The sequence below is a fragment of the Pongo pygmaeus genome, chromosome 18 (genome assembly GCF_028885625.2).
Source record: "Pongo pygmaeus isolate AG05252 chromosome 18, NHGRI_mPonPyg2-v2.0_pri, whole genome shotgun sequence".
Taxonomy (NCBI): Eukaryota; Metazoa; Chordata; class Mammalia; order Primates; family Hominidae; genus Pongo; species Pongo pygmaeus.
In genome coordinates, this window is record NC_072391.2 from 55,403,768 (window position 1) to 55,420,817 (window position 17,050).

Sequence of the window (17,050 nt, forward strand, 5' to 3'; positions counted from 1 at the left end):
AGTTTTGAGAACTAACCACATTTAGAGCCCTGTTTAATTTGAGCACATTATAAGCACTTTCCTGCTTAAAACCTTGCAAAGGAAAGCAGTCTTAGCTATAAATCAGAAAACTACTAAATAATTTATCATCCAAACAGAACCCTTTTGGGAGGGAAAAGAGGCACTATTAATAATTAAGCAGAGACTATAGGCACACAAAGGGCCTGGCCCCAGCAGACTAGGCCATCTGGTCACCCTACTAGAGACCATCTAATGCAGTATTCAGCAACTGCAGGCCAGTGTGTCCCCACCCACTGCCCTGTGAGCTAAGAATGATATTACAGAAGAACCTTTATAACCAGTTTGATTATAGAAAACACTAACTTGAAACTAAATGAAGCAAAATTGGTTTCTTCCCCAGAAATTCCATTTCTTTCATTAGTAGACCTATATTCTAAAGTATTGTACTCAGTTATTATATTTTGAATTGAATCAATAAAATATTGGTAGGATTTTTTTCTCTTGTTAATATAGGTACACAATACCCACAATTTTGCTTCTGGGCTTGCAAAACCTAAAATATTTACTATCTGGTCCTTACAGAAAAGTTTTGCCGATCCCTCACATAGTGCCCAGGTGGCAACGGTGGCTGTGGGCTTAGGTAGCTCGCAGGTGGGCTTTATTTGGCCCACACAGTTTAAAAATGTGAATATGAATGTCTTTAGACCAGGTTTATTTTGTTCAACATTTTCCTTTTACAAATGAAAAAACCGAGGGTCAAAGATGCAGAGTAGACAGGGCACAGTAGCTCACACCTGCAATCCCAGCACTTTGGGAGGCCTAGGCAGGCACATCACCTGAGGCCAGGAGTTCAAGACCAGCCTGGCCAACATGGCAAAACCCCGTCTCTACTAAAAATACAAAACATTATCTGGGTGTGATGGTGCACACCTGTAATCTCAGCTACTTGGGAGGCTGAGGCATAAGGATTGCTTGAACCCCCGGGGGGCAGAGGTTGCAGTGAGCTGAGATCATGCCATTGCACTCCAGCCTGGGCAACAGAACAAGACTCTGTCTCAAAAAAAAAAAAAAAAAAAAATGCAGAGTATCGGCCAAATTCAAGCAACAAGTTACTGACAGAGCTGGGACTCCCAGTCCAGTATTCATCCCACCTAACTCAGTGTGTATCCCACTCAACTGCCTTTTCCAGCATAAAGTATGTAGAAAACAATGTGCTGGCATTCTGAAATTTATGTGCCATAAACATCCAACAGATCTTCTACTTTTAGCTTCTCTCATCAGTTTTTAGCTTATCTGATCACTGTTATTTATAGAAGAAGCCAATTCCTGTGACTCCCAGGCCCTCACTGCCTGGAGAGCAGGTTGTACTTGATCACATTGGACCTCGATCTTATCCTTTGGAATCAATTAAGCAGCACAGGGCCTGCCTGGTCTTGTGGGGGAAAAGCCAAGGGTTTTAGAAATGGAGCTACTGATTTTTAAAATCAAACTGCCAGGTTGCAAGGACTGACCTCTTTGGGATGGGTCTAAACACACAGTGCAGACTGCTTGCAGTATCCGAGATCAGCAGCACAGGCCACAGTGGGCAGAGTGAGAGCCATTCCTGGGGGAAATGGAGGCAGAACAACTGAGTTGTGGAGTCAGACCTTGCCTGTGCTTGAATGGGGGCTCTGCTGCGGGAGGTGCTTCATCTGGGCAAGATTCTTCACCTCTTGGAGGCAAGTTTTGTGTCACCAGGATGGTGCTCTGTCTAGTATGTGTTATGTCCCCAGCATCAAGGACAGTGCCTGGCTAAAGCAGGTGCTTAGCCAATATTGTTGAATGAACTGCTTGCAGAACAGGTGTGTATTTGGTAGGGGTGGGAGGGTGACAGGAGGGGCCACTTTGATATAAATATGAAACATTCATTCTCCCGGCAATCAGAAAATGAAAATAAAGAAATAAATATCAAACACCAAAGTATGAAACCTTGTTAAAGACATGCAGAATAATTTTCCTCTATACCAAAAGTACCAATACCTCCACGAGGGTAGGCACCAGGCTGAGTGCTAAGGGTATACCATTTAGACAGCACCAGGCAGAAATGAGCTTTTCTCTTCTGTGAGTTTCATGTGTGAGCCTGAGTCAGGGTGGCAGCTTTTTCTCTGACTTTATGCCCTCAAGCCTTGCCTGGTGGAGTCTGGTAAAATGTAAGCATGTGACTACAGCTGTGATGAGTCACTCCAGACTGCCTGTAAACTAGTGATCTGGGGCCTTGTAGGTAGAATTCTAAGATGTCCCCAAGACTCCCTGGCCCTTGGTGTCTACACCCTGTATAATCTCTGGCCAGGACTGTGAATATGATGGATTCGGTTAAGTTCTGTTGTGTTCTATGATTCGGTTATACTGTATGGCACAGTTGATCTACAGACAGGGAGATCACCCACTTGGGCCTGACCTAATCACACGAGTCCTTTGAAAGAACAGAGTTTCTCTGGAAGAGGAAGTCATAGATGTGAAGCATGAGGAGAAATGGCTGGAGGAGGTCTTCTCCATTGTGGGCTTGAAGACAGAGGGGCCACATGGAAGGGATTCAAGAAGGGCCTCTGGGAGCTGAGAGCGACCTCCTGCTGACAGCCCAAAAGAAAACAAGGGCCTTGGTCCTACAGCTTCAAGGAAGTGCCTTCTGCCAACAATAAATGAGCTTGGAAGAGGACCCTGAGCCCTTGACAAGAACCACAGCCCTGGCGGACACCTTGATTTCAGCCAGATGCGACCATAGGGGAGAATCCGGCCACACTGTGCGCAGACTTCCAGCCTATGGAAGCTGTGAGATAATAAATGGGTGTGGCTCTAAGCCACAAAAGTCTGTGGTAATTTGTTACATAGCAATAGAAAGTGAATGCAGTCCTTTACAGAAGTGGCCTCCTCAAGGGACCCACATCTTGACTCAGCGTCACCAATTTCGCTCTCATCAGCCTTCGTGGAGACCTGCCCCAGCAGAGCCAGTGATGGCCTCGCTGCTGCTCTTGTACCTCCATTCCTTCCTGCCTTGCCGCTCTAAGTTGGTGACCGCTTGTCTTCCCTCCGCTCTCCTTCCTCCCACCTGAATTGCTGGATTTGCAGCAAAGTCCTGCTGCGTCTCCCCGGCCCCACACCTGACCCGGTCAGTGTGGTCTCATTCACTTTTGCTTTCCTTAGCAGAGCAATTTTCCTGCAGGACATGGAACAGGAAATGAGCCTTAAAGAAGGGAGGCCTGAAAATAGGAGTGGGGAAGAGAATGGCCCCTGGGTGCCAGAAGGTCCCCCGGGCAGGTGGTTCTAGGCTCCTCTGTTTTGACACCCTGGGGCAATGCCCTTGCCCCCTCCTCCTGCCTTCACTTTGACTGTGGCCCTGCTGCTCTCTACCCACTCTCCCAGCTCCTGTTAGATCCTCCTCTCCTCGGTTCTTTCCTTAGCTTGGAATGTTCTCTTCCCTCTTCACCTAGACATACTGACTCAACCTTTCAGCTCTCTTTCCAGCATATATATATATATATATATATATATATATATATATATATACATTTTTTTTTTCAGGAACACCTTCTCTGACCACTGTCCTGGCATTCTCACAGCTTGGCACAATTGCAGTCTTACATTTCTTCTTGAAATTATTTTACTGCCCCTCCCCTACTGTCCGGGCTGTGAGCCAGCCTTCTGGTGGCAGAGCCTAGTTTGCTTCGCTGACCAGTGCTTGGTGCAGGGACTGGCGCCTGGTGGGTGGGTTTTCAGGGTTTGTTGAGCCAGCTCCCCAAATCACTGCGTCTTTCCCTTGGCCCACTCCTCTGCCCAGCAAAGCACATCCCAGCTCCTCTGGCTGACTCTTCCCCACTGAGAGAGAGTGGTCAAAAGGGGGCCAATCTAAGAAGCAGGGGTGAGGCCTGCAGGAGCCGGTGAAGGGCAGATGATGCAGTGGGAATCTGCAAGGCTGTGCTCCTGCAGGACTCCTCTAAAACTAGCAGGCCCAGCCTCGTTAGGCGATGAGACGGTGGTGGAGCCTGTGGGCTGTGGAATCTCACTGTATGGGCTCAATTCCCGGCTCCCCCGGGTCTCTGTGACCTTGGGGAAATGGTTTTACCTCCCTAAAGGTCAGTTCTCTCACCTATAAATGGAGATAGCAGTAGCACCCACCTCATGAGGGGTATTCCCCACTCTCCGTCCACATGAGATAGTCATGGCAGCTGTTTGTCAAATGTTCTCCATGTGCCAGGCACTGTGCTCAGCACTCTACCAGGCTGTCTCCTGTAAGCCTCTCCACAACCCTACATGGTGACTGGACCCAAGTTTAGAGAGGTTCTGGGACCTCCCCAAAGATCTCCTTAGTGAGTAGTGGGGCAGGATTTAGGTCCCCGTGTGCCTGACTTCTTTGCCTCTCCAGCTGAGGACAAGACTCCAAGGTCCTCTCCTCCCCCACCAGTTCTCAGACATCAGGATTTGGAAAATCTGGGCAACCGTGAGAAAGGCAATTTGGACTTTCTGGATGGTCCTGCTTTTCTGTTCATTAACAAAGAGCTGTCTCCCCTTCCTGCGGTTCTGAGAGGTCATCTTAGCTCAAGACTTGCTGTGTTATTATATTTCAGAGCAAGCTTCACAAGGCAATGGAAATATACATCAATCTGGACAAGGAGATCTTGCTGAGAAAAGAACTACTTGAAAAAATTGAAAAAGAAACACTACAAGTAGAGGAGGTAGGAGAGGGCAAAATGTGGTATTTCTGATGTTTGTCTCCTTGTGTTTATAAGGGCTTGAGTCAAGGTCCATCAAGATCTAAGCCACCTTGCTGGTTTATCTAGAAAAGCCTAGACCATAAAAATCAAAATAGCTCTGGGACATCAAAGCACAAAGTGGCACCTGGAGACCTACGGTCCAGGTGTGTCGCATTTTACTGCTGGGTTGGGTTCTACAGTCATCTCAGAAAACAAAAATTTCGTAGAGTCCAAATAACATTTGGGAATTCCTTACGTGACCTATAAAGTACAGTATTCAATGTTTCATGTCTACAACCCCAGGAAAAATGTTTAATGCATGTAGTAATGTACCTGATAGGAAAAAAAGTACATGTGCCAAAATAGAATGTTTGATGTAAAGGGGAGACAGAGAGAGAGAGGAAAGAGAGAGGAAGAGAGAGAGAGAGAGAGGAAAGAGAGAGAGGAAGAGAGAGAGAGAGAGGTCATAACCATATGACATCTCGCCTGATACCCAGGCTGGACACTTAACATCCTGAGTAGCCTGTAGCAGAAACCAGCTGAAGGACAGCAGACCTGTGACCTCTCTCCTGGGCTCACTCCAAGGCCTGTGGTCACTGTGTGAAGAGGTGAATGGAGTCATCTGAGCTCCTTGCCTGTGTAAATTGCAATTTACCTCCCTCATTACTTTGCTGAGCATTGACAGCTGAATTTCCCTAACTTAAATGCACATAGGATGTGATGCAAAGAGAACTTTTTGGGGAGGGTGCAGGAGAAAGAGTGCTGGACTCGTGATCAGAAGGCCTGGCATCAGGTTTTGGTGCTGCCAATTGCTCGTCTTGAACAAGCTTTTAAAAAGACAGGACTGTTTCCACATCTGTGAAACAGATCTACTGCCCTTGTTGCAGTGGCTAGAGAGGACCACATATAATGACGCCTTGTCAACCTCTAAAACTGTTTGTATGATTATTAGTGTCATTGTCTTGTGTGGCCCCAAATTTGCCTTCAGTAGCCCCAAAGCCACAGGATTATTCACATCTAAGTTTTGTCAAAACATGCACATCATTTTCTCGATGGAGAACCAATACCTTCTGAAAAAAAACCCCCAATCTCAGTACAGAGTGGCAAGTAGCAAAGTTAAAGCAAAAACCTGTGAACTCTCTTAATGCAGAATTGCTGTGGTCCTTATTTATTTTTTCCTTGTGTTGATAGTTATTAGATTACAAGTAAAACTTAAAATTGATTTTTTTTAAAGCCTGACATTCACTGCTTAGTATATTTTAGTTTTCTTGTTAACGTTTTGAAAATAGCTTTATTGGGATTTAATTTATATACCATATAATCACCCATTTAAAGTGTACAGTTCAGTGGATTATAATATATTCACAGAGTTGTGTAACCATCAACACGATAATTTTAGGACATTTTCATCATCCTAGAAAAAGCCCTGCACCCATTAGAAATCCTTCCCCACAGGACAGGTGCAGTGGCTCACCCTGTAATCCTAGCACTTTGGGAAGCTGAGGCAGGCAGATCATTTGAGGTCAGGAGTTCAAGACCAGCCTGGCCAACATGGTGAAACCCCGCCTTACTGAAAATACAAAAATTAGCCAGGTGTGGTGGTGGGCACCTGTAGTCCCATCTACTTGGGAGGCTGAGGCAGGAGAATTGCTTGAGCCCAGGAGGTGGAGGTTGCAGTGAGCCAAGATCACGCCACTGCACTCCAGCCTCAGCGACAGAGCGAGACTCTGTCTCAAAACAAAACAAAACAAAACAAAAAAACTACTTAAATACATTTATTTATAAAAAGAAAGAAGAAAGAAAGAAAGAAAGGAAAGAGGAAAGAAAGGAAAGGAAGGAAGGAAGGAGGGAAAGAAAGGAAAGGAAAAGAAAAGAAAAAAGGAAAGAAAAGATCCTTATCCATTCCCCACACTCCACTCCCACCCTCTAGCTCTTGGTGGCCACTAATCTACTTTCTGCCTCTGTGGATTTGCCTATTCTGGACATTTCGTTTAAAAGAGATTATACAATATGTGGTCTTTTATGAGTGGCTTTTTTCACTTGGAATAACATTTCAAGGTTCACTTGTATCATGTATCATTTGTTTATTTTTATGGCTGAATAACATTTCATTGTGTGGATAGACCACATTTTATTTATCCATTCATCAGTTGGTGGACATTTGGGTTTCCACTTTGGGATTTTCATGAGTCATCCTGATATGAACATTCTGGTACAAGTTTTTCTGTGGATACATATTTTCTTTTCCCTTGACGTGTTTTCTTTTCTCTTGGACATACACCTGAAAGTGGAATTGTGGGTTATTCATGGTAATTCTATGTCTAACACCTAGAAAAACTACCAGCCTGTTTTTGAAAGTGGCTGCCCCATTTTGTATTCCCACAGTGTATGAGAGGGTTCCAGTTTCTGTACATCTTTGTTATTCTCAGTTTTTTTAAAACAATGGCCATCCTACTTGGTATGAAGTGATAGCTCGTTGTGGTTTTTATTTGAATTTCCCTAATGACGTGGAGCATCTTTTCATGTGCTTATTGGCCATGTGCTTATCTTTGTTTGAGAAATGTCTAGTCAAGTCCTTTGCTTAGTTTATAATTGGGTTATTTATCTTTTTAACTTACCCATTGTAAGTTGAAAATATCATAAGTTAAAAATGCATTTAACATACCTGACCTACTCAACATTATAGCTTAGCCTAGCCTATCTTAAATGTGCTCACAACACTTACATTAGCCTACAACTGGGAAAAATCATCGAACACAAAGTCTGTTTTATAATAGGATGTTGAATGTCTCATGTAATTTATCAAACACTGTACTGAAAGTGAAAAACAGAAGGGTTATATCGGTACTTGAAGTATGGTTTCTACTGAATGTGTATTGTTTTTGCACTATCTTAAAATTAAAAAAAAACTTAAGTTGATCCATTGTAAGTCAAGGATCATCTGTATAAGATTCACAAATATTTTCTCCCATTCTGTGGATTTTCTTTCACTTTCTTGATAGTTTTGTCTGCAACACAAACGTTTTTAATTTTGATACAAGTGCAATTTATCCATTTTTTTCTTTTGAGCTTGTGCTTTTGGTGTCATATATAAGAAACCATTGCCTTACCCAATATCATGAAGATTTACTCCTCTGTCTTCTTTTAAGAGTTTTATAATTTTAGCTCTTATGTTTAGGTTTTATAATCGATTTTGAGTTAATTTTTTAAGTAGTGTGAGCGAGGAGTTCAAAAGCTGAAAGAAGAAAGGAGATGAAATATGTTCACAGAGTTTATCATATTAACCTTTTTATTTACATTTCTTCCTGTGAATTTGAGTTACTATCTGGTGTTTCTTATGCAAACACAGCTTTGTTTCAGCCTGCCTCCTTTGTGCTGTTACTGTCAATTACACTCCATGTTTATATGTTATAGTTCCCCAAATACAATTAAATATGTATTTTTATACATTTGCTTTTTAAATCAGTTAAGTGAAGAAATATGCAATTATACTGTCTTTTATAATTACCTATTATACAGTTAATTTTATTTGCACTACTTTTTTAATGTCAATTTCATATTCCTGTCTGGTATCACTTGTTTTCAGCTTGAAGAACTTCCTGTAGTATTTCTTGTAAGGCAGGTCTGCCAGCAATGACTTCTGTAGGTTTCTGTTAATCTGGGAATGTCTTTATTTTTCCTTTTTTTTTCAAAAATAAACTTTTTATTTTAGAAATTTTAGCTTTACAGGAAAATTGTGAAGATAGTACAGAGAACCAACATATACCTCCTACCCAGTTTCCCTTATTTTAACCTCTTACCTCAGTACAATGTGTTTATTACAGTTAATGAACCAGTATTGATACAGTATTATTAACCAAAGTCTGTGCTTTTGTCACATTTCCTTAGTTCTTACCTGACGTCCTTTAACTGTTCCAGGATCCCACCCAGTATATCCACATTACATTTACTGCTATGTCTCCTTAAGCTCCTCTTGGCTGAGACAGTTTCTCGGAATTTCCTTGATGTTGATGACCTTGACAGTTTTGAGGAGTACTTGTCAGGTTTTTGTAGAATGTTCCTCCACTGGGATTTGTTTGATGTTTTTCTCATAATTACATTGGGGTTTATGTGTTTTGAGGAGGAAGGCCACAGACATAAAGTGCCATTCACATCACATCATATCAAGGGAGTCTGCTGTCAACATGACTCATCATTGATGTGAACCTTGATCACCTAGATGGATAGTATGTTACAGATTTCTTCACTGTGAAGTTACTCTCCCTCCTTTCCATACTGTAGTCTTCAGAAGGAAGTCATTATGTACAGTCCATACTTAAGGAGTGGGGATTTATGCTCCACATAATTTATTTGGAATTCTTCTGTATAGGAGATTTATCTATTCTCCCCCATTTATTTATTTTTAACATCATTTATTTATATCAGTTTCCACTCATAGATTTTTATTTTATTTTTTTTTATTTTTTGAGACAGAGTCTCGCTCTGTTGCCCAGGCTGGAGTGCAGTGGTGCGATCTCGGCTCACTGCAACCTCCACTTCCTGGGTTCACGCCATTCTCCTGCCTCAGCCTCTCCGAGTAGCTGGGACTACAGGCACCTGCCACCACACCTGGCTAATTTTTTTGTATTTTTAGTAGACACAGGGTTTCACCATGTTAGCCAGGATGGTCTCAATCTCCTGACCTCATGATCCGCCCACCTCAGCCTCCCAAAGTGCTGGGATTACAAGCGTGAGCCCCACGCCCGGCCAGATATTTGTTTTGTATGTTGGCTTATAATATCATAAGCCATGCATTGTTTAATGATGGGGATACATTCTGAGAAATGCATTGTTAGGCAATTTCATCACTGTGTGAACACTACAGAGTGTACTCTATGATGGTATACCTAGATGGTGTAGCCTACTACACACCTAGGCTATGTACAAAAGCATGTTATTGTACTGAATGCTGTAGGAAATTATAATACAATGCTAAGTATTTGTGTATCCAAACATACCTAAACATAGAAAAGGTACAGTAAAGATACGGCGTTATAATCTTATGGGACCATCTTCATTAAGTGGTTCATTGTTGACCGAAATGTTTTCTGTGGCATGTGACTGTATTACATTATTTATTTTGTTGCTCAAATTGTTCCAGGTTGGCCATTGGGAGCTCTTTCAGTTGAATTTGGTGTCCCTTTGACTCTCTTCATCTTTATGGCTTTTTTTTTTTTTTTTTGAGCACTTCCTTTCTGGCATCAGAAGATGCTCTAGGCTCATCTTAGATATTTTCTGCCTCAGTCCTAGAATCCACCATTTCTCCAAGGAGGCTTGGTGTCTTTTATTTGAGAATGACATTGGAAACCAAGATCTGAGTGTGTTGATTGCTGGCTTTCATTTTGAAAGATCATTTTGAGGATATAATATTCTTGAGTGGCAGGGTTTTTTTTCTTTCAGCCCATTGCCTTCCAGCCTTCATTGTTTCTGATGAGAAGTCAGCTGTTAATCTTGTTGGGCTTCCCTTGTATGTAATGAATTGTTTTCTCTTGCTGTTTTCAATATTTTCTCTTTGCTTTGCCATTTAACATTTTGAGTATGATGAGTCTGGGTGTGGATTTATTGGCATTTCTTCTGTTTGGAGTTTGCTGAGCCCTTTGTATGTGTAGCTTACTGTTTTTCAACAAATTAGGGAAATTTTCAGCCATTATATCTGAATAATTTTTTCTACTCCTTTTTCTTTTCTCTCTCTGTTACTCCCATTACCTGTATGTTGGTACACTTAGTGGTGTTCCACATTTCTCTGAGACTGTTAATTTTTCTTAGTTCTTTTTTCTCTCTGCTCCTCCAATCTGCATAATCTCTATCAATCTACAAGTTTACTGATGCTTTATTCTACTGGCTTAAATCTGCTGCCAATCTCCTGTGGTGAATTTTTCATTTTAGTCATCATATTGAAAAGATTCCAGATTTTCTGTGTTTTAAAAAATGAATTTCTACCTCTTTATTGATTTTCTTTACTTGATGAGACATTATCATTATTACTTTAATTCTTTAAACATGGTTTCCTTTGGTTCTTTGAATAGCTCCTCTGAAGACTTTGTCTGCTAAGTCCACCATCTGCTGTCCCTCAAAGGCAGTTTATTTTGCCTTCCCTGGGTGGATCATGCTTTCCTATTTCTTTGCCTATCTCATAATTTTCGTTGGAAGCTGTATATTTTAGGTGATATAGCAATTCTTGATATTGGTCCCTCCCATCCCTTTCTTGGGCTTGTCATTGTTTTTGCTTGTTACTTGTTTAGTGACTTGGCTGGACTAGATCAGTAAACTAGATCTATTCCCCTGCTGTTAGTACTCTCTAATGTTTCTCCTCACATGGTACAGCCTTAGTCATGGATACAATCACCCTGATGACCAGGGATAATTGTTGCTTCTGCTGAGTTCTCTTTGACTCTGCATCTTCCTACTAAGCTTACAGCTGGTCTTCTCTATTGGCATCACACTCGGCCATCAGCCTTCATTAATTGTTAGCTAATTGCTCTATTGCTTTCAACAATACCCTGAGACATTAATTGTTTTACATTCTGATCCAATTAAAGTCAGGACCCTTTGCAGGGGCAAGGTGTTGCCAGTCTTTGAGGCTTGCTCCAACTCTCAGAGGGCTCTTCTTAGTGGTCTCTTTTGCTGTTCTGTTAAACATATAGCTGGTTTATTATTTTACTTGCTGCTACTAATGTTATGGAACTACCAGCCTCCTCTAAATTGCTTACCTTAAAAAACTCCATTGTTTCCCACACAGTTCTTAGGCATGAGCTCCCCATCTCTCTTCCAAATAAAGTGAGTCCCCTTGGGCAGCATTCCAGAGCCCTCTGATTTACAGCCTGATTTTGTTTGGCTCTGTGTCCCCACACAAGTCTCATCTCAAATTGTAATTCCCATTTGTCAAAGGAGGGACCTGGTGGAAGGTGATTGGATCATGGGGGCAGTTTACCCAATGCTGTTCTCATGATAATGAGGGAGTTCTCACGAGATCTGATGGTTTTTAAAGTGACAGTTTCCCCTGCATGTGCTCTCACTCCTGCTACCTTGTGAAAATGTGCCTTGCTTCTCCTTCACTTTCCACCATGATTGTAAGTTTCCTGAGGCCCCCCTAGCCATGCAGAACTGTGAGTCAATCAAATCTTCTTTTCTTTATAAAATTGTCCAGTCTTGGGTAATTCTTTATAGCAGTGTGAAAACAGACAAATACACAGCCTCTCTCCCTGGGCAAAACTTCTGCACTGCTGCCCTGGAACTGGGGTGGGACAGTGGACAACTTTTCCCGTAGTGACATTGCTGCTTTACAAGTGGGTTGCTGGGTGGGGATCATAGTCTCTGGTCTTCTCAGCATGTCCCGCACAACTGTAGTACTTATGTTTTAATGCCTTCGTTCTTGCTACTTCATTATATTTATCTTAGGTATTCTCAAATCACCATCTGGACAGGAGTATGCATTGATGGTTCTGCCCACATCTTTGGGTCTCTCCACAGTTGTTTGTTTAGGCTAAATAGACAGGAGCTATTCACTGAACACTTGACCATTTTTTATTGCATTCTGAAAACAAGTTAATAAAAATTAAATTATTGGTTTGTTTTATAGTGTATTGAAACAATGGAAGGTGCAAACCAATTACCTGGGGATCTTGTTAAAATGCAGATTCTGAGTGGTTAAGTCTAGGGTAGGCAGCCTGGGAGTCTGCAGCTCCCAAGTGTTTCTAGTGCCACAGATTGTGCTTTGTGAAGCAAGGAATTAAAAGACAATACCATATTGGGAAGATTCAACATAATAAAAATGTTAGTTCTCTTTAAGTTGATCTGTGAAATATGATATTCCAATTAAAATACTAAGGAAGGTTTTTTTATTTGTTTGTTGTTAAGGATCTAAATCAACTGACTCAAAAATTCCTTTGGGGGGTAAAAAAAAGAGTATCCCCAAATTCTGAATGAGTAAATGAGAAGACTAGCCCTATCAGATAGTGAAATAAGTTACAAAGTTACAATATTTAAAACACGCTCAGGAATAGGCTGGAAGATCAAAGAAAAATTTATAAGGTCCTATAATTAGCCCTGATACAGATCACATAAGTATATAAATATTTGATAAAGCTTTGATATTGATACCTTTATGATAAAAGTGGCATGGCATTGATCAAGGGACAGCCAGATTATTGAATAAATGACATGGGGTAACTGGGGTAACTGGGTAACCATTAAGGAAAAAATTAAGTTGGAACTATATCTTACGCTGAAATTAATTCAGGTATATCAGAGATTTAAATGTAAGTAATAAAACCATTAAAATCCTAAAATAAATACTGGGAAAATTTTTAATATAATCTTGAAATGAAGAGGTCTTTCAAAATATAAAACCTAGAAACCATGACATCAATAAAGTGAGTTATATAAAAATGAAAGTTTTTTGCATAGCAAAAATGATCATAAGCAAAGTCAAAAGGAAAAATGTATCTAAAACCACAAGGAGCTAATAACTCCAAATAAATAACTTCTACAGATCAACAAGAAAAAACTAATAATAGAAAAAATGGACAAAAGTTGTCAAGAGTTTACTGAAAAGCTAAAAAACTGAAATGTGAAAAATGTTCTACCTCACTCAAATACAAGGAATACAAAAGAAAGCTATGCTGGGATATTATTTTCCTTCTCTTAGATTGATAAAGATCAAAGAGTCGATAAAACTGTAGTGAGAGAATGAGGGAAAACCGGCAGTCTCAAACATTACTGCAGAAGTGTAATTGTCTTTATTATTATAAGGGGGAATTTAGCATGGCTTACCAAACATTAACATGCACATATGCTTAAGGCTGGGTTTTGCACCCTAAACACATTATTGACATTTGGGGCTGGATAATTCTTTCTTGTAGGGGGATGTCTTGCGTATCATAGGGTTTTCAGTAGCATCGCTGGCCTCTACCTACTAGATGACAGCAGCACCCCTCTAATTCCCAAAAAAATGTCTTTAGGCATTGCCAAATGTCCCCTTGGGGGTAAAATTGCCTCTGGTTGAGAACCACTGCCCTGGAACAAGCAATTTCACTTTTAGCAGTTTATCCTACTGATTCACTTGCATAATGATAATATGATGTATACCCAGATAGTTAGTAATTACAGCATTGTTTATTGTAATAGCAAGAGATTAAACAGTTAAGTGACTGTGGGAGAATTGTTAAATTATGATACATCCATGTGGAAAATTATGCAGCTTAAAAAGAATGAGTAAATTCTTCATGTGCTGATACACAAAGATCTTCAAGATTTATTGAGTGAAAACATCTGAATGAATAAAAGTGAATAGAGTATGCTACTATTTAGGTCAAAAAAAGGAAACATGTTTGTATAAGCCTAGATTTCTGGAAGGATGCACAAAACCTAAAAACAGTGTATGCTTCTGGGCAGGAGACCTTCCTGACGGGGTGACAGGAGTGGGATGGGAGCTTGCCACAGTGTATCATTTGAACTGAATGTATTGCCTAAACAAAAGAATGAGTAAAATACAAGTTAAAAGGATAATGTTAAATTTTAAAAAAAAATTTTTTTTTTGAGACAGAGTTTCGCTCTATCACTCAGGCTGGAGTGCAGCGTCGTGATCTCAGCTCACTGCAACCTCCACCTCCAGGGTTCAAGCAATTCTCCTGCCTCAGCCTCCCAAGTAGCTGGGTTTACAGGCCTAAGCTACCATGCCCGACTCAGTTTTGTATTTTTAGTAGAGACGGGGTTTCACCATGTTGGCCAGGCTGGTCTCAAACTCCTGACCTTAAGTGATCCGCCCGCCTTAGCCTCCCAAAGTGCTGGGATTACAGGCGTGAGCCACTGTCCCCAGCTGATGTTAATTTAAAAAAAATGCATTCTATTAAAAGGGCTAATTAATTTTACTGTATGATAATTTTTTAAATAAATATTTAAAAGACAAGAATTACTCACAAAATTGAATTACCATAGGTTCTAGCCATTCTGCATCTGAGAATATACCCAAAAGAATTGAGAAGGGAATTGAACAAATTTTTGTACACCCATGTTGACAGCACCATTCTTCACAATAGCCAAGAAGTGGAAGCAACCCAAGTGTCTATCGATGGATGAATGGATAAACAAAATAAATAAAATGTGGTATAGCCATACAACGGAAAATCATTCCACCTTAGAAAGGAAGGACATTCTGACACATACTACCATGTGTAGGAAACTTAAGGACATTATGCTAAGTGAAATAAGCCAGTTACAAAAGGACAAATACTGTTTGATTCTACTTATATGAGGTACCCAGAGTAGTCAAATTCATAGAGACAGAAAGTGGAATGGTGGGTGCCAGGGGCTGGGAGAGGAGGGAAGGAGGAGTGATTGTATAATGGGTACAGAATTTCTGTTTTACAAGACAAAAAGAGTTCTGGAGATGGATGGTGGTGAATGTACTTAATGTGAATGTACTTAATGCCACAGAACTGTATAGTTAAAAATGGTTAAGATGATAAATTTTATGTTATATATATATCTTATAATTAAAAAAGACATGGAAGTGAATTGAGTCTGATCAATGTATACTTAAATACACAATTTTTCACACACAGAAAAACCCTAAGAAGTCAAAATAAGTACAACATATTCCTTAATAAAGGAGAGGAAGGGGAAGGAGGGAAGGAAAGGAAAGGAAAAGGGAAAGGAATGAAAGAAACAAGACTATTTAGACTGCACTAGGTGTTTCTGAACTGGCTTAAAATATGTTTGGGAAAAAAATCAGAATCTTGTGATTCCCACCCCTCCCTAACCTCTTTGAAAATGTAAACATTATTTTTGGAACTCTATTGGAACAATGGGGAGAGATGGCAGGGCCAGTGAGTTCTCAAAGCAAGAGCGGCTGGGGTTCCCTGGGTGTAACTGGTCCTTCCCAACCCAGGACCGGGCCAAAGCCGAGGCAGTGAACAAGAGGCTCCGGAAGCAGCTGGCCGAGTTCCGGGCGCCACAGGTGATGACTTACGTCCGGGAGAAGATCTTAAATGGGGACCTGGAGAAGAGCATCAGGATGTGGGAAAGGAAAGTGGAGATAGCAGAGGTGAGCCACAGGGAGCCCCGAGATGGGCAGTCTTTTATGTCTTCAACGTTTTCATTTAGGATTTTGTTCTTCGGGCTAAGAATACAGATGTTTGGATATGTAATTTCTGGGAGAAACCTCAGCAGTTGCTTTAACTATTAAAGCAAGATGAAGGATGATTTTTTTTTTTTTTAAAGTTCCCCCTTTTGCATTTTTAGGGGCAGTGTCTTTTCCATTTTCAGGGAGAAACTCTGTAGTAATAGTGTGTTTTTAGTTGCTTGTTATCTTAATGAATTCTAGAAGTTTCTGAATCCCTCTGCACTGGTAATTTAGTGATTGCTACTTTATACATGGAGAAGTCAGTTTTTTTAAAAATGAGATAGTGATGGATTTTTTAATATCACTCAGGACCTCATTCCATGCATGTACACAGTCGCCATGGATCTTTCTGCTTTTGAACGAATCCCGCAGACTTTGAATATGGTACCATGTGACAGGAAGCACCCTTGCTCCTGTGAGCTGTGGGAGATAAATGGGCAATGGGAAACCATATGCTGGTGTCAGAAGAAAGACAAGCACCTAGGCTGCCATGGCCAGGCTGCAAACTGAGGTCATGCAGGACATCATCAGAGTAGCTTAGAAAGCCAGTCAGGTCACTTGGAAAACTGGGACCTTGGCGTTTTCACATCTAGACCCTGGCTCCCATTTCCTATGTTACTTTCTCCTGTGTCTCCTGCGGCCATTTTGCAGCAGAGAGTGAATTAGGATCCAAACTTGGGCCCCTCAGATCCGAAGCTGAGAAGTAGCAGAATCGTGGCAGGAACATGCAACTTCTCACTTTACTGAACAGAAGAAACATGCTCCATAGAAAAATCTTCCGGTGGGTGCTGCCCGTTGGTGGCCCCTGCACAGCAGCATGGATGAAGGACATGCTGCCCCACACAGGGTTGCCTGCACCATCACGGGGCTGGATGAGGGCTGCATTCTGAGTAGCCACAATCAGTTTTCCCCAAGTGACCTTCTCCCCCCTCTCCTTTATCTTTGTCTTTTTCTTTTTTTTTCTTTTTTTTTTTTTTTGCAGATGTCCTTAAAAGGCTATTGTAAGGCTTGGAATCGAATGAAAATAACCAATGAGCAGTTGCAGGCAGATTACCTTGCTGGGAAGTAGCCAGAGGCAGGCCACGGCTTACAGACCATGACATGACCTATTAAAGTAATCAGCTCCTTTCTAGTCACGGGCTTCTCTCACTGTTCCCTGTCT

At 41.1% G+C, this 17,050-nt stretch overlaps 1 protein-coding gene across 3 annotated transcripts in view; it reads left to right on the top strand.

Annotated features, from left to right (window-relative positions):
* CFAP263 (cilia and flagella associated protein 263) overlaps positions 1 to 17,050 on the top strand; it is an 86,857-nt gene that overhangs the window by 65,818 nt on the left and 3,989 nt on the right. For 2 of the 3 annotated variants that reach the window (XM_054455106.2, XM_054455105.2), the window contains 3 exons: positions 4,602 to 4,709; positions 15,655 to 15,810; positions 16,871 to 17,018. In XM_054455106.2, the coding sequence (XP_054311081.2) occupies positions 4,602 to 4,709; positions 15,655 to 15,810; positions 16,871 to 16,957 (351 nt within the window). In that variant the 3' untranslated portion in view covers positions 16,958 to 17,018. Of the gene's footprint in view, positions 1 to 4,601; positions 4,710 to 15,654; positions 15,811 to 16,870; positions 17,019 to 17,050 lie in introns of those variants that run through there. The other variant, XM_063654316.1, reaches the window with a different exon arrangement.